This window comes from Tupaia chinensis, unplaced genomic scaffold, assembly GCF_000334495.1.
Source record: "Tupaia chinensis unplaced genomic scaffold, TupChi_1.0 Scaffold144135_1, whole genome shotgun sequence".
Lineage (NCBI taxonomy): Eukaryota > Metazoa > Chordata > Mammalia > Scandentia > Tupaiidae > Tupaia > Tupaia belangeri.
This window is the reverse complement of record NW_006203990.1, coordinates 37,415-61,049: the sequence shown is the minus strand read 5'-3', so window position 1 is coordinate 61,049 and position 23,635 is coordinate 37,415. Positions and strand designations below refer to the sequence as shown.

General features: G+C 46.8%; 1 protein-coding gene across 1 annotated transcript in view; it reads right to left on the bottom strand.

Moving 5' to 3' along the window:
• Positions 1-4,877: 4,877 nt before the first annotated feature.
• The window catches only part of LOC102477562 (putative G-protein coupled receptor 156), a gene marked incomplete at its 5' end in the record, with an annotated part of 29,469 nt that continues 10,711 nt past the window's right edge, over positions 4,878-23,635 (bottom strand). Inside the window, 3 exon segments of the mRNA XM_014583173.2 lie at positions 4,878-8,787; positions 14,652-14,807; positions 21,686-21,922. Coding sequence (XP_014438659.1) covers positions 7,450-8,787; positions 14,652-14,807; positions 21,686-21,922 — 1,731 coding nt within the window.

Here is a 23,635-nt window from a genome sequence, read left to right as displayed (position 1 = left end):
TATTTACTGACAAGATTACAAAAATAATCATGGTGGATACCTTAGATCATCAGTCTAATAAGTCTGTTGATCTGGTCTTTCCGATTGCCAGCATCTCCACCTTCTACAAAATGGGTGGTCTTTTTCTTCATTCCACTTTGTGGAGAAAATAATTTGAAGGACCACAGGAAGTTATTTGCTTCTTCAAAGCATTTTCCAGTATTATAGATTTCATGAATCAGATCCTCCATGCAGATGATGCTAAATTTATCAAGAGATTGAGCAAAGAGTTATCTATTGAAGTAATTTGCTTATTGATTTTGCCATAACCACACTTATAGATCAGTTCACTTACTGACTTCAAGTTCAAGTATCCTCATGCAATATATGGTCCCACAATTCTCAGCATGTTAATTGAGGCCTTGTTGAGCTTAACAAAGGTGCCATTGAAGATCTGGCGAAGACGAAGAAGCCGTGACACCTTTCAAACCTTTGGGCTCACTCCATTGGAACCTCTGATCCTGATGACAAATGCCAATTTGGGTTCTGCAGGTACACAGAAGTTGCCAGCCTTTCTTGAGATCCTGGCCATGTGAATCTCAGTTCTGTACATCTGTCTGTATTCCTTATGACAGTGCTCACCTTGTTCATAGATAAGCTTCCTCCTTGCCTTTTGAAGCATCTTTTGAATAAACTTTCTCAGGCACTTGATCTTCAGCTCTGCAAAATCTCTTTACTTTTTCTTAAGGGTTTCTGGCACAGTAGGAACCTTTTTCTTGGTGGCTTCAGCTGTAGCAGGAACCTTTTTCTTGGTTTCTGCCACAGCAGGAACCTTCTTTTTCTTCTTGTGAACACCCTCCATGGTTCCAACCGGAAAAGAGTGAGATGCCTCCTACTTTTTTTTTTTTTGGTACAGTATTGCATCGGAAATATGAGGTCTTTTTGATTCCAGACAAATCTTGAAACTTTTTCTTCTATTTCTGTGAAGAATATATCACGTAATTGGATTGGAATTGTATGGAATGTGTAAATTAATTTGGGTATAAGGGACATTTTGATTATATTGATTATTTCAGTCCAAGAGCATGGGATGTCCTTCTGTTTTTCTGGTATCATAATTTTTTTTCAATTTTTCATAGTTTTCCTTGTAGAAGGCTTTCACCTCTCGGGTTAGATTTATTCCTAGATATCTTATTTGTTTTGTAGCTATGGTACATGGGATTGCTTTCTTTTTTACTGTCCCAGTCTGTTCATTGTTGATGTACAAAAATGCTATAAATATTTGTATATTGACTTTATATCTTTCAACTTTACTGAATTCATTTAACATTTCTAGGAGTTTTTTTCATGGATTCCTTTGGATTTTTTATGTATACAATCATTTCATTTGCAAGTAGGGACAGTTTAATTTTTTCTTTTCTTAACTAAATGCCTTTTATTTTGCTCTCTTGTCTGACTGCATTGTCTAGGATGTCCAACACTACATTAAAAAGGACTTCCAACACTATATTAAAAGAAAGAGTGGGCAGCCTTGTCATGTTTCAGTTCTATCTTTTTTTTTTTTTTTTAGAGGTTTTTACTATAGGGTATGTGTGCTCGCCAGGAAAGACTGAGAGAAACAGAGATAGAAAGTGAGAAATCACCCCCCAGGAGGGATGGCCATGCCACAATCCCTTCTCCTCCAGTCCCTCTCAGGATCTCGGGCACACACGCACATGCAACTGGCGTGAGTTTAAGCCACCAGGTCCAGGACTTGAATCGTGGTTGACTACATTGAGAGTCCAGTGACATAGCCATTATGCCAACAACTGGCCCCATGCTTCAGTCTTTAACGGGAAAGCTTTTAGCTTTTCCCCATTCAGTATGTTTGCAGTAGGTCTGTCATATATGGCTTTTATTACTGGGTCATCAGACAATTCATGACACATTTTTGCATAGAAAAACAGAAAAAATATATCATGACTTTTCTGATGGCCCAATATATTCTACCCAATTTTGCTGAGCATCTTGATCATGAAGGGATGTCGTATTTTATTAAATGCTTTTTCTGGATCTATAGATATGATCATATATATATATATATATAAAGATTTTTAAAGGATTATTTTATTTAATTTTCTTTATTATTACTATTATTATTATTATTTATTTTGTCCAAAGAGAGGCAGAGAGACTGGGGGGGGGGGGGAAAGTAAGAAAACAGGTCACCAGGTCTGGGACTCAAACCACGATCAGCCATGTAGTCCAGTGCTTCAGCCATCACTCCAACTGCTGACCCTAAAGTGATTATATATTTTTATATTTCTTTCTGCTAATGTATTGTATTACGTTTATTGATTTATGTACATTGAACCATCCTTGCACTCCTGGGATAAAGCCTACCTGGTCATGGTGTATAAATTTCTTGGTATGTTGTTGGATTTGGTTTGCTAGTATCTTATTGAAATGTTCATATCAGTATTCATCAGGGATATTGGTTTATAGTTTTCCTTTTTTATCATGTCCTTGTCTGGTTTTGGTGTCAAGGTAATAGAGGCTTTATAAAAGTTTGGGAGAATCAAGAGGACTTAGATGTAGGTGACTCAGCATACTGTCATCCATCATATAAACAGATGAGGTACATAAGCCTGGGCTCCCACGTGAATTTTTGTGAGCTTCTTCACTGGAGTCTCTCTCTCTCTTTTTTTTTGGGGGGGGGAGAAGTTTTTGCCACAGGGTGCATGCGCTCGTCAGACAGAGAGAGAGACAGAGAGACAGAAAGCGAGAAATCACCCCCCAGGGCGGATGGTCACACCACAATCCCTTCTCCATGCTCCACTCGGGATCTTGGGCACGCACGCACACGCGCTTGGCATGAGTTTAAAGTCACCAGGTCTAGGACGCGAACCGCGGTCGACTACATGGGAGTCCAGCAACATAGCCATTACACTAACTGCTGGTCCCTTCACTGAAGTCCCTCTTAACACAGTTCTACTTAAGCCAATCTTTCTTCTTTAATTTATTTCTTTTGACAAACTCACTGAACATCAACCATGCAGGCACAGCACTAGTTGTGGGGTTACCAAGAAAATTCTAACAAGTTTCAGGCACAAGGAGTTCACGGTGTAGTGGGGAAAGTGGAGAAATGAACTAAGAGCCACATTCACACTGAGAAAAGGGCTCTGCAAAGGTATCTCTACCTTTCTTTGTAGAAGCAAGCCTCCCCTTCTCTCAGCTCAGAACTGGAGCCATTTATTTACATGAGAGGCAACCAACAAACTATCTACTGACAGAGGCAAGCAGAGTGTCTTTTGCTCTTTGCCTGACTTCTTCCTTCACTATCTTTCCCTCTTGTTTCTCTCTGTTCTTTGGACTTACTCTCCTTCCCTTTTTCCCTATCCTTTTGCTTTTCTCTTAGTCATGTACTTACTTTTCCAGAGCCTTTCCCAAGCACTTATCCTCTGAGCCTGTGTCTTGGGAAACCCTGACCCAGATTGTGTGAAGCTCACAACAGGTTATTTTGCCTTGTGGCTCTGGCATTTCCTGTCCCTTTGTGACCTCAATAGTGAAATGAACATCTCAAAGTCAAATGTGGTTTGGTTGAGGATGCTAAGATCCAGAACATTACAGGAAGAAAGAGGTCAGAATAGGTATAGGAGGCAAAGAAAAGTGAAGTCAGTACAAAGACCTGTGATCTCGTGTTTTGAGCCTCCTGAACACCATCATTGCATCAAACCCTTCCTTAAGACAGCCTAGGCAAGTTTACTCGGAAAAATGCAGCAATCAGAGGGGGTGAAGAAACTGCTTTGTTTGGGACACTGAGAAACAGCATTCCAGAAAGTGATGGTGATAAAGATGAACAGACTGTCGTGCTAATCCTGCTTGTTATTCATGAATAGGCCTGTGAATAAAGCATTTTTTAAAACATCTTTATTTTATTTCTTTCTTTTTAGAGAGTGTTGTGCTATAGGGAGTGTGCATTCGCTGGAGAGACAGAGAGAGACAGACAGAAAGTGAGAAATTACCTCCCAGGGAGGATGGCCATGCTGCAGTCCCTTCTCCATTCTCCTCTTGGGATCTTGAGCATGCATGCTCACGTTCTCAGTGTGAGTTTTAAGTCTCAGGGTCTGAGACTTGAACCACAGTTGATTCTGTGGGAGTCCAATAACATAACCTGCTGATTCCAAAAGATCTTTATTAAAATAACTTTCTTGCTTCTCTTCTATGAACTCCACTACCCTATGCCGCCTCTACCTAAAAGACTGAAAGTGCTGTTGTTTTCAGATCCAGTTGTGTCTGGGCCTGTTATAAATGTCATTTCATGCTCTTCATTCATTAGAAGGCAGTGAAAGCAGATTACACAACTCCCTTTCTGTTCCTTTGCTTTAGCCCCAGAACTGGATCTTCATCTCCCTCTGTTTCACCTATTTATCACCCAGAAACCAATCCATCAAGGTGTTGCTGGGCTTGTACTTGTGCAAAGCTCTTCAGTGGCTACCCTAGACGAGATCCAAAGACGAGGAAGGCATAGTCATGCTTTTAGGAACTTAAAAATCTGTGGAGGAGACACAGCAAAACATAATACAATAAATTCAGACATAGAAGAGAGTTTATGTAACTTGCATCTTTTCTCTTTACCACTTTCAAAGTGATATGCTTCTTTAAAAACATGCCTCCTATCTCTGAAGCTTTTCTCCCCTCTATAACTCCAAGAAGGCCACATTGCTCCTTAAAGCAAAGAGAGTTTGGGACAGGACAGGAGACAGGAAAAGACTTTGGGAGTAGGATGGACACCTTCAATTCCAAGATTTTCCGAGCCCAGCAGAGAACACACGCTGGGCTCGGAATCTGACTCTAGCTCCATGTCATGCCCTTGGACCGACATAGAGCCTGGATGACAGCAGCAGAGGCAATGTTTCCCTCTCTGGGATTTTTATGCAGAATTTACTGCTTTTCTTCAAGAGTATAACAACCATGCACATGCCCAAATCATGGCACACTCATCCCTTTAAGAAATCATGACGGAAAATCTTCAGGAAAGGAGTTGGCTAGGGGTGAGGATGGGGGGTGGTGCTCAGAGTAGACATCGGAGTTGAAGACAGCATTTTCGGGCAGGCAGACATGATGTGTGGCTCATAGTTTTTAAACCACATGGTAAGTAAGGAAAATTCAGGGTAGACTCTTCACCTTTTCAACCAGGTCTAGCAAGAGTCACCAAGTCATTCTAGGTAAAATGGATAACAGAAGCCCCAATGCAGCTGAGTCCAAAAGATGGACCCCAAAACATCCTTCCTTAATCAGTCAGAGAGAATGTATGCTCCACCTGAATCTGGACGGGTGAATAATTCACAAGGTACACAAAGTGGGGGAAGAATTTCTAGAGAGAAAAAAGATGGAGATGTGGAAGGGCCAGGATGGTGGGATCAAGGGCCTAGGAACAAAGAGAATGAGCAGTCCAGAAGGATTCCACAGGAATGGACAACAGGCTGGGACACACTGGAGAGAAGGGAGCAAAGATGAAGCCCAGCCCCTGGTCTCTAGCGGGTAGGGGAGAGCCCAGGGTCTTTGGCATTTCCTCTATCTACTGAGGAGAGTGTTTCTGAGACAGGAAGCTGTACATGGAGACCTCAGTAGAATCTGTTATAAATGGAAGTTGGGTAGAATACTGTAACCCAGCAGCAATTCCGATGGTTTCTGCATTTCTTTCGGATGTTTCAGACTTCTCCAGGTGTCTCTTCCCCAGCCCAAGATGACAATTTCCAAAAAGGCTTGCCTTGGAAATAACTTCTCTTTTATTAAGGTATCGCCTGGACAACGTACACACAACACAAGCAGAAACTACAAACCCACATGCAGAATAAATTATGACATTCGTATTTAAAAGGAGATGACAGAAGAAGCTATTTACCAAGAGGGCCTCCTGGTCCCGTGCCTGGAGAATCACAAAGTGTCAGCAGTCCTAGAGAGTTTGTGAGAAATCTGAGACATTTAGAGACAAATGCCCCCCTCAGAGCATACCTAAATAGGCCCAAACTCTTTCCTGCAAACACGTGCACACCTGCAGAAGCACGTGCAGGAGTGGGGCAGGGAGCAGCCTGTGGATGACAACCAGCTCAGCAGTAAGCACAGTGGACCCAGCTGTGCTCCCTGCGGCTTTGGTGCATGCGTTCCTGGCATTCACCCTTCGCTAACTCCCAGAATCCCTCCAGAGCGTGGGCATGCCCTGTGGCAGTGAGGATGTGGAGGCCTGCTTGCTGAGGCGAGGAACCCAGTTTTGTTATTCTGGACCAGAGGGTGGGGATATCTCAGGGTTTTTATACCACCCTTGCTTTACTGTCTGGTCTGCCAAGCCCTACCAATCACTCCAAGAACTAGTGAAGAGATGTGTTCCTGGGGACACCCACCCCTATGGAGTCCCAGGAAATGTGTGCAAGTCCATCAGCCACTCTCTAGCAGTGGGAAGTCAGGAAAGTTACCTCTCTTCTCTCAGCCTTGGCTTCCCTCCCTGTAAAACTGAGAGTGACCCCTTCACAGGACTGTCATAAGGGATTGCCAAAATTTGATATTGCCAACCATCCTGCCAGAGTAAAGTTTAATGTTCAAAATGTTTTCTTTCCTGCCTTTTTGTTCCCCATTTTTCCCTTCCTATTACTCTACGTTGTTTCCAAATTTATATGTCTGTCAGTGGTAATGTAACCTCAATGGCACCAAAAGCACCTCTTGACCAACAAGGTCTCCATTGCCTGGATAGAGGTTATCAGCACACACTTCTACCCAGTGCAAAACTGTATACTGGGGGTCACGGAGATGGGTCACAGGACTGGGAGAGGCCTGGATACCATCAGGGCCCAGGAGAGACACCTGGGTAGCCTGTGAACACATGGAGACCTGACTAGTCAGGGATAATAGAAAGGTGTCGGGATGGTGGGAAGATGTGAATGAGAAACAATGGTGACTTGAGCTGAGTCTGGCTGGAAGTTGGTCAGTGCTGTTCACAACCTTCATCAGAAATAAGACCACCCTGTTCCTGGAGCAGGAGCACCAAGGACATAGATTTATCTTCCTGGTAGGTTTGCCTACCAAAAGTCAGTGCATGGGAGTCACAATCTATCACTCAGGTTCTGCAGAAGTTTCCCATCCACTCTCCAGAGGTCTGTGTACCCAGCCATCCATCTGGTATATATTAAGAGTTTCGTAGAGTGCTAGCTGACCTGGACAGAAGGCCCTGCATGCTCATTTAGCACCTCGTGGCCAAGGAGTCAATATCTTTTAGTCACTCAACTGGAGTCCGTTACAGTGATGCTGTGAGGTAGTAACGAGACAGGCAGCACCTCTCTTTGTATAGCCCAAGAGGTGTCACAGTAACACGGTGAGCGCAGCTGAAGCTTGGTAAGTACTGGTCTGTCCCCTGAACACCAGGATCGGCTCTTCTGTAGGCTGGGCCCAGCTTGTCCTGGATGGATCTCTTTGTCAGACCAGCTCTGCTGCTTTTCACACCAGTGTGGGTTTCAAGTCATCTTTGAAGTTCACAATGGGCTTGGGGCAGGTCCAGAGCTTCTCCCAGGAAGCCAGTCCTCCATCAGGCTCAGGGTCAGAGTCTGATGTGCCACTGTCACTGGAGGCAGAGGAGCTCTGGAAGCAGATTTCACAGTAGGGCCGGTGGCAGCGGCAGAAGAACTCATCTGAGCTGCTGGACTCGGTGTCCAGGCAGTTGCGCTGAGAAGACAAGGAGGGACAGCCTGAGGCTGCGGGGGGCCGCAGCAGCTGCTGCTCAGGCAGGTCTAGTGAGGCTTTGGATAGGCGAAGGGCAGCGGGACTCAGCACCTGGCTAGAAGCAGAAGACTGGTGAGTTAAGACTGCTTCGTTCCCCTCCGCCCTCTGGGGCTCTGTCTGGCATTGTTTGCTGCCTTCTTGGGTACCTAGATCTGGGAGTCCTGGAGGCTTCCTGGAAGAAGCTCTTGGTACTCTGGAATCGGCAGTTTGGGGGTCCGGGCTGGGGCTGTTTCCATTCTGTACAGTCATGCCACCGCATGCCCCAGATACAACCCTGTTTGCCCGACGCCCCATATATGTGGGTGCAGAGCCAGGAACGTGTGAGCGAGCCCGCTGAGCGGCCCGCCTTCTCCTCACAATGTAGGGGCTAAAGCCCAGCTCCTTGGAGAAGGGTACCTTCTGGGGGCTGTGGGCAGCACTACTCTTCCAGGACTGGGGAGGACAGGAAGGTGAGGAGGGAAGGAGGGCTTCAGGGCCCAGGCCCAGATCTTGTAACACTTCCTGGAGCTTCTCCCTGATTACTGAATTGACCCTTGGCAGCCGCTCTGGGGACTCCTGTGAGTTCTCTAGCTGCTTCTGTCTCTGGGGATCAGAGCCCCCTCTACCTGCTATGAATCTCCCGCTGGGCTCCATGTGTACTTGGCCTCCTCTTTCTGGATGCTGGCTTTCGTTGGCCTGTGACTTCTGGCTATAGCCCAAGTCTAAATGATCAGAAAAGTCTTTGAAGTCAGATGTCTTCTCCTCCTGCCCTGGAGAGGGGCTGGTGTCCTTCACAGATCCCTGAAGGTTGTATAACTGAGAGGAGGGCCCCGAGGGATGCTGGGAGTCCTGGGCAGCTGTGCTGGGATCACCCTGAGAGTCAGAGAGGCATTGCAAAGGCCCTGGAGCTGCCAGGCTGTGGACAGATGCTGCAGCCTGGACATCCTTGCTCTGGGACAAGGCAGGTGGGACATTCGACACTGAGAGGTCATAGCCACACTCTGCTGACATCAGCCTCACTAGCTTCTCTTTGGCGTTGTTTACTTGTTCCTGCAGGCTTTCAATCACAGCATTTTTCTGCAAAAGAAAAGCAAAATCATCAACAAAAATGCCATTGAGGGCTTCATGTTGCCTGCCACAATGGAGAAAGTGTGGCTTCAGAAGACCTTGCTTTAAATTTTAGTTCTCCTAAGGTGCTGGTTGGTGGCCTTGGACCCTGAAGTAGTCCTTCTTTTATTACTAAGTTAATACATAATAAGTGTTTAGCACAATAACTGCCATCTGGTGCTCCACAAGGGCTAGCTGTCACTTACTGTCATCTTATCTTTGTTTCCTCCTTCCGTCCCCAGATGTGCAGTGCCACTGTGAAAAGGGAGGGGGCACGGTCTAGCCAAAGTCTACTTGCTCCAGAACTGAGAGTCAGGTCATTCTGCAAGGCACCAGCCCAGATAATGTTTGGATGGTCCAATGCTGGGTTGTCACACCTTTGCAAAAGACAGGTGAATTCAACGTACACCTCCCATGGCTAAACAAATGGGAAAACAATTATTTTGCTTCTTGCTAAATGGTTAGAAAATGGGAAGAACTGGAAGAAGGGTGGAAATTCCCGGGCTAAACAAGGCTGGAGCCAAGAGGAAGCCACGTGACTCCCAGGTTGGTGCCGTCACCTCTCTGAGTCAGACCCCTCATGAAGAGAGGCCAAAGCTACCACGTGGCAATACCTGTGGTGATTTCCTAAAGAATTATGTGCATCAATGTTATAAGGGAAGCTTAAAAAAAAAAAACAAACCCAAAGCAAAAATGAGGATCCTTGGGCCTGATGGCTTAACTCAGCAGATCTGGAATGGGGCAAGTGGGGGAATGAGACTGGGACGGTTCTGTTATGAAGCCACCACGTGCCTGCTGCATCTCTGAGTCAGACCCCTCATGAAGAGAGGCCAAAGCTACCACGTGGCAATACCTGTGGTGATTTCCTAAAGAATTATGTGCATCAATGTTATAAGGGAAGCTTAAAAAAAAAAACAAACCCAAAGCAAAAATGAGGATCCTTGGGCCTGATGGCTTAACTCAGCAGATCTGGAATGGGGCAAGTGGGGGAATGAGACTGGGACGGTTCTGTTATGAAGCCACCACGTGCCTGCTGCACTGATGTGAGCTGATAAACAGGCTCTGCCTGGGAGGGCTGGCAGGTGAGAGCCACAGAGGTGTGCTCATCCCACCTGCAAGATCACAGGGCATGAAGTACAGTGTCGGAGTGGGTGGACAGGGTCTGACTGCTCCTGGACGGCGTCCCATGGGGCAGGCACTGACACTCTAGCTGACTGCGTGCCCCCCTTGGGAAGTGTCTGACACTCAAAGGTGGAGGAGTGGGGATGAGCTCTTCACAGGGAACTGATGGTCCAGGCAGAGGACATGGGGTTGAGGGATTGAGGAAGGTGATGACACCTGTGTTACGTTCTAGGAAGTGCTTGTCTGAATACCAACATGCCACTTCTTTGATACCACCCTCTCTAGAAACTGAGGGTGAGCATGTGGACATTCATTTATTATGACCTAGAAACAAAAGGATGTTCCTTTTCTAGAAGAACTATTATAAGTTGCCTATGAACTGAACCTGTAGTTTCTGCTCAAGTTCACACAGGACGGTTGCCCAGAAATGATCCCTTAAGAGAGCAGTAATTTAAGTAAAACAGACAAGAATCAGGCAGCAGCTCCCAGGCCGACCCACTGCTCCCCATGTATAAGCAGGAAGGTGATTTTTCTGATAGCTGGAACTGCCGATTTCCTCCTGGTTTAGCCCCCTTCTTTGGCCTCTAGGAGAATGTCCAGGACCAGTGAGTGAGTGTTGAACAAGGCAGAAGGGACCTGCAGCTGAGCACCATCCTGCCTGCACTCCCTCTTCCCTCCCCGCAGAGCAGGAAGGCCTGGGTGTTGCAGGGTAAGGCAGATGGCGGGACTCACCAGGAGATGTTCAGGTCCTGCAGACCTCAGGGTGAGTGTGACGCTACACAGGAGGGACCTCGCCCCCCTCCTCCTGCAGACCCTCCTCCTCCTGAAGCCACCCTGCACATTCTTATCTCCACCGCCTCACAGAGGAAGGCAGGAGCCACCCGCTGATGACACCACTCTGATGATACCACTCCGGCAGGGCAGGTGAAATCCGAGCGCTGCCTTTTGGTGCCATAGCCAAACTCCTTTGCCATATTTCAGACTCCTTTGAGTTGGAAAATGTGAAGGACTTCAAAAAGTTCATGGAAAAATGGAATCAAAGTACGAGAGGATTTTGGTGCAAACACATGTGAAGTCCACGCGTGTTTTTTTGGTAATCCGCATTTTCTGTGAACTTTTCGAAAACCCCTTTGTACTATAAATATTGAGTTGGGAGGAAAACTCTTCTGCACACCGAACATGTGAAGCTGGCTGGAGACAGACTTAGAAAGGTCAACCTAAACAGTGCATGTCCCTTCCTCCAGGAAAGGAGGTGGGACTCTATTTTCACCATGGCTGTGTACTAATTAGAGGCATGGTGTGAGACCCACCGTGGCCGCTCGTTTAAAGGAGTTTATCGATGACTACTTTCGGCACACTTGGGGAGGGGAAGCGTCCACAGGCATGTTTCATAGGGTGCAGGCCGTACGGAAATGGACTCGACCTTTTATGTTAAGGTTCAAGAAAGAAGAGCGATAGATGAGTTTTCTCTACTGCAGAATATAGAAAGCTCTTCAACCTTTGGATTGGGAAGGTTCTAGCTAGCCTCCACCCAGCCTGGAAAGCAGCGACAGATGTGGCCCCAAACAGCTTCCAGGGGATTCCTTCCCCCACTGTAGGGGAAAGAGAGTCCAGAATGAGAAGACGGACTGCCCAGATCTCGGGAGAGTAAGAGGAAGACACGAGAGTAGCAGAGGAAACTGCAAACCACAAAGCTGGAGTCAGGCTCTGTGCACATACTGTGGCAAGAGGGAGACTTGTGCTTATCTAAAAGGCCGTGCAGGAGGACTGGTCCTGTAGTCTAGTGGTTAAGGCAGTCAGATCCCACATGTTCAACCACAGTTCAAGTTCTGGCCTCAGTGGCTTGAAAAACATGCCAGGCACATAAGTGTGCATGCCCAAGATCTTGACAAGATGGGCATATGGAGGAGATAGGATTGGGGCGTGACTACATCCCACTGGGAGTGCTTCCTTCTTCTCCCTTTCTTTTTGTCTTTCTCTGGTGAGCACACAAGCCCGGTGGCAATTAAAAAAGAAAACAAGAGGGGACAAAAGGTGGCATAGTGGTTAAGGTGCTGGACTCCCACATGGCTGACCACATGATTCGAGTCTCACACCTGGAGGCTTGAAAATCATGCCAAGCACAAGTGTGCATGCCCAAAATCCCAGGAGGGGAGTGGAGAAAAAGGGACTGTAGCATGGCCATACCCCTGGGAGGACATACTGTGGCAAGAGGGAGACTTGTGCTTATCTAAAAGGCCGTGCAGGAGGACTGGTCCTGTAGTCTAGTGGTTAAGGCAGTCAGATCCCACATGTTCAACCACAGTTCAAGTTCTGGCCTCAGTGGCTTGAAAAACATGCCAGGCACATAAGTGTGCATGCCCAAGATCTTGACAAGATGGGCATATGGAGGAGATAGGATTGGGGCGTGACTACATCCCACTGGGAGTGCTTCCTTCTTCTCCCTTTCTTTTTGTCTTTCTCTGGTGAGCACACAAGCCCGGTGGCAATTAAAAAAGAAAACAAGAGGGGACAAAAGGTGGCATAGTGGTTAAGGTGCTGGACTCCCACATGGCTGACCACATGATTCGAGTCTCACACCTGGAGGCTTGAAAATCATGCCAAGCACAAGTGTGCATGCCCAAAATCCCAGGAGGGGAGTGGAGAAAAAGGGACTGTAGCATGGCCATACCCCTGGGAGGTGATTTCTTATTTTCTCTCTCGCTGTATCTCTCTAGTGAGCACACATACCCTATGGGGAAAAAAATTACCTTTAAAAAAGAAGAGGGAAGAAAAAGAAAAAAGGCAGCGCTGGATTGTAGGTACTGGAACCATGCAGGCCTGCCCAGAGGCCCTAGGATTGGCTGCTTGTTCTCAGACCTGTTCTGGGAAAGGTGTCCCAGGTGGAGCAGGTGCTATGGATGCCAACTTTCTACTGCCTGTGCATCTGTGAACTGTTTGGGCCCTTTCTGCAGACTCAAGACATCCTTTTGGAGAGAGCAGATTTAATCGCTGTGTGGGAAACAGGGTAGTGTGGCAGAAGTACAAAAAGCACGTCACAAATTACCATCAGGCTAAAGAGTCAGGCCATTTGGCTGTTCCAACATCAGCTGATTGTGAATGAAAACCATCCTGACTGTTCTAGCCAAGTTTCTGGCCTTCTGTTCAGCTGGGGGGAAAAAAGAGAAAGAAAGCTCCTTTGAAGACTTCACGGAGTATCAAAGGCAATGTTACTCCCTTGCCAGGTGGAAAGAAATCCAGCTTTGAAATAATGTCCTGAATGCTTCATCAACAGTAAAGAAATAGAGAAGTATTACTCTGCTGGTCAAAAAGGCCCAGAACTGAGGGTATGGAGACAGAGACCAGTGGAGCGGGGACAGTGGGTGCAGGGCAGGCTTAATCCCTTTGGCAATGTCTTTTTAGGTTCCCAGTGTTCCCCTCTCTCACCAGGGACTGTTAATACTCAGTGGCAGTCCCATTACAAAAAAATCACAACTTCCCATATATCACCTACTCGGGCATGTTCTATACTGGAAAAAAAAAAAAAAAAAGGAATGCCATTCAGTTAGTGTCTGAATACTGACTAATTCTCTGGGCCCCTGTTCCTGCCTCCCGAGGCAATGCAGCTCTCAAGTTTTTCCCCGCACTTCCTTCAAGTTCACATCATATTGCCCAAGTCTTGGAGAGTGGCCAACTCCAACTCAAGTAGAGAAGAAAGAAATGCTGGGGGGAGGGAGGGTGCCTGTTTCTCCCTTGGTGCTATAATGACATTTGGAGGCTCTTCTGTAATCCCCTTCCTCCCTGAAGACATGTCTGGGCTGATGGGCTGATGAGATAATTGAGACCTCCAGTCAGTAGCTAGAAAAGACAGTAAGGGCCCCATAATATGTTGGACCTGAGGGCACAACTCTTTGTGAAGAAAGACTAGGTAACACAGAAGTTAGGTCCACTACAACTCGGGGCCTTTTTTTTTTTTTTTTTGAGAGGTTTTTGCTATAGGGCACTTGCGCTCACCAGACAGACAGAGAGAGACAGAGAGATAGAAAGCGAGAAATCACCCCCCAGGGGGCATGGCCACGCCACAATCCCTTCTCCTCTTGGGATCTTGGGCACGCACGCACATGTGCCTGGTGTGAGTTTTAAGCCACGGGGTCCGGGCGTGAACCGCGGTTGACTACATGGGAGTCCAGCGACATAGCCATTATGCCAACTGCTGGTCCCAGGGGGCCTTTTTAATACTGCTTCCCCTGCTTGGAATACTTTTCCCAGGACTCTTTGCCTGGCAAATTTGTACTTAAATTTCTACTCTTAGGTTAGAGAATCTTTTACAACTGCCCCAAATTAAGCTCCCTTGCTCCCACCACCCAATTCTGTCTTATCACCCTGATTTTTTCCTTCATAGTTCATATCACAATTTATGATTATCTGTATGTTTACTTGATCAATATCTGTTTCCTTCACTAGACTCAGTTCCCTGAGGGTAGGAACCATATTTCTTTCATTCCTCTGCGCTAAGCACAATGCCTGGCACACAGGAGTTACTCAGTATACACCTGCTCATGGAACAGATGACATGGATAAGACTCCCTGGGAGATGCTGAGCTGCTGCTTGCTGTTAAAAGAAGTGTGGGAATGGGAGGAAAAGAGAATGTTAGCCATGAAAGGCATCTGGGGACCACTGATGCATAATTGGAGTTCTTTAAGGGGAAGCTGCTAAGTAGGGTATAGCTTACTTCTGTGAGGAGTCTCTCCATAGAACTTTTCTCTTCTCTCAGATGGCAGTTCTGTGCCTCATACTGGGGATGGAAGCTTTTGCCGGGAGTGCTGAAATATTTGGCCATGCGTCTGATTGTTTGGTTTTCCTCTTCAAATGCCTTCCATTGCTTCAGCTGTTAGATAAAAGAACACATGTTATTTATTTAATTACACACCCAGAAACACATTCTCTTACTCTTTCTCATAAATGCCAGGGAATGACAATGTCACAGGCACATGTGTGCACAAACTTTTCTCCCCTCAAAATGTAGGGCATTGGGGACATTCCTCATGACAGAGGAATGAAGAATGTTAAGATGATAAAGTTTAAAAACACCAAAGGAAGAAGGCGGCAGGTAGATGAAATAGAACAGCCTTAGTCCATCTACCGACCTGTTGCCAAGCTGATCAGAAGAAGCCAGAGTTGAATATACTTCTAGAGTCACACTCGAAAGCCAGGGTTGAGGAGCTAACACAGGCTAAGCAGTTAAACACTGTATGTTTCAAATAAAACTCTTTCTAGTTGCATATAGCTGTCATTGACCATTTTTCATTTGTTGAGTAATGGTGTGCTTACTATGTTGGAAACCTAGATCCTTGTCTGGAATTCTAACCAAATCAGTAATCAAGGCTCAGACAGACAGAACACCACAAATATCAATAAAAATGATGGAACATTTGGACATTCGGTCTGAAATTTGACTATTCTTTTTGAAAAATGAGGACAAACTCCCAAGCAGTGGGACTTGTCTAAGCTCACACAGCTAGTCAGATGCAGATCCACGGCTGTAACCAGGACACCACGCCCTCCACATGTCTGCACGTGATTGATGAAGATAGAGACTGCTAACTGTGGGTTCTAGGGAAAGTTGTTCAGCAGCCACTGGCCTTGGGACACAATCTGTAAGGACGGGCTGGTATAGTCTAATGGGGATGAAGCTCAGCACAGAACACTCACAAACAGGAGTCTGCTCCTGAGCCTTTGAGACACCGTTTCCACCTGGTGAAGGCCAGTGAGGAGGACAACAGGGGAGGCCACATGAGTAGAGGCTTTTCTTTTTCTCTCAGGAGTCTCCATGCCTCAGTGTCCTAGTGATGCCCACTGGAGTCTCTGGCACCACAGTTCTAGAAATGATGCTGAGGTGTCTGCAGGTAGCCTTACAAGGAACCTGGGACTTCTCTGCTCACTCATCAAACATTTATTAAGCTCTGACTATGGAGTATGACATTACATACATCTCAGGATTCCAAATCCAGCCATCAAATTCAATATGATAACCTCATTCAAGTCCTCTTGTTACTCAACATGAGTCCTTCATATTGCCAGGAGCCTGTTGACCTGCACTGGATCAGGCCATAAGCCTCTCCTCTCAGGTCCTGTTCTTGAAGGCCTCCTCTCCACACTGAGCCTCTGTCATCTCACTGCCCTACTCAGGAGCTACTGGAGAAGACGCTACAGACCACAGGGGTCACTCTCTGGTCTTGGGTGGATGGAACAGACCTATTAGGGTGGATGGAACAGACCTACTAGTCTCTGAGCACTGACCCCGACAGTATTGCAACATTTCTGCTGCCTCTCAGCCTGCTCTCCTTTCCTTAGCGGTATAGTTTTCCTTTCTCTCTCCCAGCCCTCCCAGTCTGAGCCCTCTCCGCAGGGCTGTCAGAAGAACAGGTAGGTCCACATTGGCATAAAGGCACGTCCAAGGTTTTAGGTGTCTCTCCCGAGGCGGGCCAAGTGGAGCCAAGGACTTCTAGACTAAAGCTTACTTCTACTCCATCCCCTCTTCCCCCATCCTGTCACTTATGAAGATCCTGGTCCTAAAGACTCAACCCTTCAGGGTTTCTGGAATACAGCTATAAATGGCATTCAGATCATAATTTCAAGACCTCTCTGTGCCTCTTCTTGAGAAGGACAGGCACACTCTTGTTTTCCCAGCCTCCGAGCTATGTGGGTGTGATAGGCTGAATAACTGCCCCTCAGAGATGTGCGTTCACCTCCTGAGTCCTAGGAACTGTGGACGTGTCCCTTTACATGGCAAAAGGAACTTTGCAAATGTGATCAAGGATTCTGAGATGGGAGATTGTTCTGGATTATATAGGTGGGCTCAATGTAATGATGAGGGAGGTGAGAGGGTCAGAGAGTCAGAGATGATGTGGTGGAGAAAACAGAAACAGAGGTGACAGAGAGAGAGGAGAGATCTGAATATGCGACACTGCTGACCGAGAAAGTGGAGGAAGGGACCGTGAGCCAAAGAATACAGGTGGCCACTAGAAGCTGGAAAAGACAGGAAAACAGATTATCCCCTAGAGGCTCTAGAAGGGATAGAGACCTACTGACACCTTGATTTTTAGCTAAATAACCATTCCAGATTTCTGACCCCCCAGAACAGATTCTTTCCTCTGCTAGACTGAGTTCCTTGAGGTTAGGAACTGTGGGTTTTTTTTTTTTTTTTTTTCATTCATTAGTACTTAGCACAATGCCTGGCACACAGGGGTGACTCACTATATGCCTGTTCATGGGATAAATGAAATGGATAAGACTCACTGGGGGAAATGTTGAGTTTCTGCTTGCTGTTAAAAGAAGTAGGAGGACGGAAGGAAAAGAGGATAGTATTGTTTCAAGCCTCTACATTTGTGATAATTTGTTACAATGGCAATAAGAAGTGAATACATGTAAAGTCTCTAACAAGACACACCTATAAAGTCTTCAACAGGACGCACCAGGGCTTTCGGAAGCTCACCATACAGATCTGTCTTATCTCTTGCCACTTATTTCCATTTGTGCTTCAAAAATAACAAAGACAGGGCCAACAGGTATGGTGGCTAAGGTACTGGACTCACACATGGCCAATTATGGTTCGAGTCCCAGACCCAGCAGCCTGAAAATCACACCAGGCACATGTGTGTGCGTGCCCAAAATCCTGAGAAGAGAATGGAGAAGGGATTGCAGCATGACCATCCCCACTTGGGGGTGATTTCTCACTTTCCCTCTCTCTGTTTCTCTCTGGCAAGTGCACCTAGTCTATGAAAAAAAAAAAAAAAAAAAACTAAAAGAAAAAAACCCCAAAGACTTGTGGTACTCCAAGCATACCCTCCTCTCTCCCACTCCTCTGCCCCTGGTCATCATGGTGTTATACCGTCTGACAAGTCACCCACCGTCCCTCCTCCATCTGCACAATGAACCCTTCAAGACTGAGCTCCAGGTACTGAGAAGGTGCCAGAGTTCTCAGACGGGCCGGGCACACCTTCCTCAAAGCACTTCACATGTGAATTTTAACTCCTTTCATGTCTGTTCCCTAGACCTAAAGGTGGGGCCATGTGTACATGTTTCCAGCAGTTAATGAATGGCTGGACAAAAGCATGAACAAACGAAGGAAGCTTCCTTTCAAAGGCTGGCTGGTCCTGTGTGGGCCCTGGGGCATATGCGGGTCACTCTGAGCCCCAGCCAGTAGCAAGTCCTCAGTGTCTTCATGGAGGGGCAGGTGGAACACTTTGGGTGACAGGAGAAACTATGTGCAGCCTGCCTCTAAGGGAGTGGTGGGGTGGGGGGGATGGGTCACATTCAGGTCACAGACGGAGGCTGGCTGACTGCTGTGATGACCTCAGTGCCTGGCATAACCACTTAGGCATTTCCTGAGGGCCTGGGTAGAAAGCTTCCAGCTCCCCGCTGGTTTCTTTACTGATGTCATCCCTTTCCCCTGGCTCTCTAGTGCCGCCTAGCTGCCCTCGTGGGTATCTGTTCCTTTGCTCTCACAAACTCTTCCCATCACAGTTGGTTTGAAAGCTCCATGGTAGGAAGGAACCCCACCCCGCAGCAACCCCCTAACCCACGGGCCCACATACATAGCTCCCCTCACACACTTTCTCAAATTTACTAAGCTGTCTTGCTCTCCCGGGAATACAGAGGGCGAGTCTCACAGGGAGAATCACTTTTCTCCCAAAAGACCTTTGAACCGAAGGGGAAAATCAATTCAGGGTCACACGAAAATCTGACAAACCTCGGTTACTTTTATATTTTAAAAAAGGACTTACCTTCTAAACCTAAAATACGATAGATTCTAAAATAGATTTCTTTTTGGGGGGTTTCACATCATGGTTAGTTCAAGGGGAGAAAAAGTAGGAGAGAGAACACAGAGGGAAGCTAGGGTAGGAGAATGTAAACTGAAGAAAGCTAGGAGAGGGGGGATGAAACAGAAGGAAGGGAAGGAAGGTGCCGACGCTGTCCAGCCCCTCAGTTCCTGTACCCTGTAATAACTCCATTGCTCCTGCTTCATCAAATCACATGCTTGTTGCTTAGTTCAAGCTGGAATCAGACTTCAAACTGTGTTCCATCTTGTCGGGTGTGTCCGTACAGATGGGCTCATACCCAGATACCGTGAGTGTCCCAGGTGCTGGGGATTCAAACACCAGAGGAAGCAAGGTCGGGACTCAGGGTGAGGGGCAGTGATGCGAGGCAGAGTGGGGAAGGAAGTGTAAGCGGGGCACATTGCGGAGGTTGCTGAGTCACTCAGTTTTAGACAGAGGTCTTGTTTTACACCACGGCTGCTTTCCTCTAATAGTTTCACGATGATGACTTCTGCTTCAAATTATTTTGTTCTCTTTCAGAGGCTCCTATTAGCCCTAAATTATATCCCTAGTCTTGCTTGATGGCCACGCCACAATCTCTTCTCCTCCATTCTCCTCTTGGGATTTTGGGTACACATGCACACATGCCTGGCATGAGTTTGAAGCCACCAGGTCCAGGACTTGAACCATGGTTGACTACGTGGGAGTCCAGTGACATAACCATTACACCATGTGCTGGTCCCTCCATATTTTCTTATCTAGTCTCTCACTTAATAATTTTATTATTATTATTTTTTACATGTGAAAGAAGGAGGGGGAAAGAGAGAAGTACCCTTGATAGAGTCTCATCCTACCATAATCCTCCTTTCCAAGCCCTCCTGCTCCTCAGGATCTTAGGTGCATATGCACATGCCCAGCAAGTTTTCAGGCCTACCTGGGGATGTGAACCTGCAGTCGGACATGTGGTTCCCGGCCTTGCAAGGTGCTCGTGTTATCGCCGCACCACAGCACTGGGCTTTGTCTCTCACTTATATTCGTCTTGCTTTTTTTCTGTTTCCTTAAATTAATTCACTGTTTTGCAGTGTCCAGTTCCTATTTGCTGTTTCCCTTGAGGTTTTAAACCTAACACATTGTTTTTCATTCTATTCAATATTTCATTACCTAAGATTATATCCTTTGAATGATAATTTGCTTTAGTTGAAGAGAGGCACTGTCTTCTGCGTCCTATTGACAAGACATTGTCTTCTAAAAACTTGGACTGTAGAAGAAGGTGGCTTTTCCAAACTTCAGAAATGTGTGATCCTCTTTTTGTGAACTGCAGTCTCTCTTTATAGGTCCTACTCTCTTAACAGGGTCTTTCCCCATGAATTTATAATCTTGCATGGGAAGAGCTATATTTTTCTGATGAATTAAATATTGGGTTATTAGAAAAGTCATGATGCATTTTTGCATAGAAAAACGTAGAAGGAAGTATGTCACGACTTTTCCGACATCCCAATATATTCTGTTTGTCTTTCCCTCAGGGTCACAAAATGATTGGATAGCTCCGGGCATAACAAACATTCAAAATAGGAAAAAGTAAAAGGGCAGCATAAGCCACACTTACGGTGTATTTCAGAAGAGCAAAAGCCTCTCAGAAACCTCCCATCAAGCCTCTGTCACGCAGATGCCTTTATGATAAGGGAGGCCGGCAAAGCACACGTTTAACGCTCATAAGCACGGAAGAAAGGGGCTGGCAAAGAGGTTACCATTTAACATTGTTGGCCATAGGGCCTAAGGGGTGGGCTTTGAAAGGTCCCTCCCCTATCCTATCCCCCATATCCCAGGGAGCAACAGCCCCTGTTTTTGAGAGTACTTTTCTGCACCATTCCAAATAAGTTCAAACTTTCAATGGCGTCCTTCCATCCAGTTCTTATAGCGTCAAGACTTGGCAAAAATTCCCCCAGTTGCTGGCACAGAGGCAATGCCCATCCTTGGTTTTTAGTGTTGCAGCTGCAGATTTTTCCATCCTTGCTTATTGTGTTGCACATATATATCATGAGAATTTGTGAGTGAAAGAAGAGTGAAGGGCCTAGGGCTGCCTCTCACCATCACGCCCTGCTCTCCCCTTTTATAATTACACCGTAGCTCTCTGTAGGTCATCCCTGGCATGGCTGGTCAGCTCCCTCCTAGAGAAGCAGTGCATAGTCAACTGGAAGCTGTGGTGGGGATCAGGGAGGGATCTTGCGGGAGGAGTGAGGTAAGGGAAGAGAGAAAGGAGAACTAGAAGGGACCCAAGAAAGTGCCTGATGCCAAGGTCAGTAATGGAGGTGTCTGTGGCTCCGTGGTCCCTGGGCCAGGACAGGGACAATTGCATGTCTCTTCCCCTCCTGAGTCTGCTTCTTCCCTCTGACTGTCTCATCTGCTATCTGGATACTTCTGCTTCTATCTTCCTTGTCTGATTTATTATTATTTTTTTAATTCCCATAATATGAAACACAGTTTTGTTTCTTCTTACTGTAAAAAGAAGAGGAATAGTCTGCATTTTCCTTTAATAAAAGGAAAAGAAAAACATTTTAAATCATGAAGTTACAAACAGATTTTTCCCTGTGACTCTGCAATTTCAAACTGGGAAGAAATAAAACTTTTTCATTCGCGAACCAGTGGAAGAAATATCATTATCAAGATGGGGGTGGGGGATGGGGATGAGTGAAGCAGACTGCAAGTGTAGAGCAGCAGGTCAGTGAGGCAGCCCACCCAGGGACAGGTGTGAAGGTAACTGCTGGGCCCAGTCTGGCCTTCCCTCATGCTGACTGGGGAACGCAGCTGACCTCCTCCACGACACTGAGGAAGGACAGAGGCAGCCACTCACAAGGATCCCCCACCTTCTTCCTAGTTCTCCAATATCAGTAGAAAACTCTGGAGTGACTAAAGGGACCAGCCCTGACCAATTCTCCCTAGAGCATACCTGGGGAACAAAGATGAAGCAGTTGATGGTGGTTGTGCAAACGAAGATGCCTCCAGACGTGAGTCCAAAGACCAGGTTGGGCCAGGAGTGCAAGTATCTGGTGACCACAAAAAGCAGGCCAGCCATCAGTACCAGGATGTTGACCCCAACCATGATGGTTAAGGACTGATTCACAGGAGGAGAGCTGACATGGTCAGTCAGCCCAGCCAGGTACGCACCATACAGCAGCAGCAGCCCCTACAGGTGGAGAGAGAACCACAGGCTTAGAGAAGTGGAATATCGAGCAGTCAGGTTGGGCCCAATTTCCTCCTCTGCAAATTGAGATAACAACACCTACCTTCAAGCATTGCTATGAGGATTGAGGATTGACTAAGATGACATAGGAAAAACCTTAGGCCAGTCCCTTAAACCTAGTTGGTATTTGTCTCTTTTACTGACAATTAGTTTATCAGAAGTCAGCAAATCAGACATCCGACAGGACTCTTCTGGGATAAGGTGCAGGACAGGCTCCCGAGGTAGGAGTCTTACAGAACGGGCTCTCGGACAAGAGGAGGGCAGTGGGCGGCACATCGCGTTGCTGGCGGGGAACGCTCCCACATCCATTGTGTGGCTTTGCACCGCATGAAGCTGAGGGAGCACGCGGAAGCTGAAATTGACCTGTGATCTGATTGTCCAGTCACGTGTTACAGCGGGGGTCGTGCCCAGAGGAAGGGCTCTTTTTGCGAATGTGTCCAAAGGCACCATCTGCTTGCCAAGCTCTGCACCTGCGAGATTGCATCTGCCTAGAGGGATGCCTTTTTCTAACTCACACAAAGGATCTCCACAGGCCAGCAGTGGCTCCGTGCCAGTGGGTGTTGATGGGAGACGAGGGTGGAAAAAGAGAACAAAGGCAGGCTGGAACCTAGGCAGGCCTGTGGGGCAGGCACAGGCAGCAAAAGCTCTGTCTATACTTTTCACCCATTTTATGGCAATTCCTGCCTCCACCACAAGGAACCCGGGGCTCTGTGCTTTCATCTTTCCGTTGAATACAAACCTGCTCACAGAGTTCTCATTTGTCCTAAGGAGAAAATAATTCATAGCATCCGAAAGTGCTTCCTCTCTCAGAAGGAGCTGCATTATACAGAAATCAAAGCTTCAATCATTAATATGTGGCCTACAGACGCTACATGTGCTTTTCTGACTATGTGCAGAGTGTCGTAGTAGGTGCGGGGGAGAAAACAGTGCTGTGAAGAAGACTAGGTAAGTCATGGTCCTGGCTTTGAAGGCACCAGAATGGTGGGTAGATTTAAGGTAAGCAAATACCCATATTTATAATATGGAATGCGCAGACGCCGTTGTGATGAGGTGGGGGCTGGAATCATGGATTCAGAAGAGAACTAATAATGAAAGTAAGATCAGGTGTCAGCAGGACACCTGCCAGGGACCCTGGAATGTCATATAACCTGGCCAGCTCCACCCGCAGAGACAGTGCTAATGGTGCTTTTTGGAGGACTGGCTGTCCCAGGAGGGTGGGAGTCAGCACAGCAGAGGTGCCTGCTGGTCCCAAGGCGGCCTAGTGTCTCGGATGGGGCCTGGAGCTGAATGGGGCCACTCTGAGATCTTCTGCCACCAGAAGACACATAAATCAGGAGGTCAGTGGGGCTTGACTTGTGGGTAATGGATGCCAATGGGTGGCATTCAGCAGATTTGGATCATTAGTAATTTATCCAAAGGCAAGTGAAATGAATTCTGTGACTTTGAAATGTTCAAATATGATTCTATTAAGATATTTTCAGTTATTGAAATTCTTCCTAATGGAGAAATGGGTAGGAATAAAGCAAGCCTTGCGGGGGGTGGGGGAGGCATTCAGGAACTTAATGTGGTGATTGGGGTCTTCCTCAGGAATTCCTCGGTGGCCTGGGAGCCTCTGGGTCTGGCTCAGTCCATTTCCTAGTGCTTGGTACTCTTTCC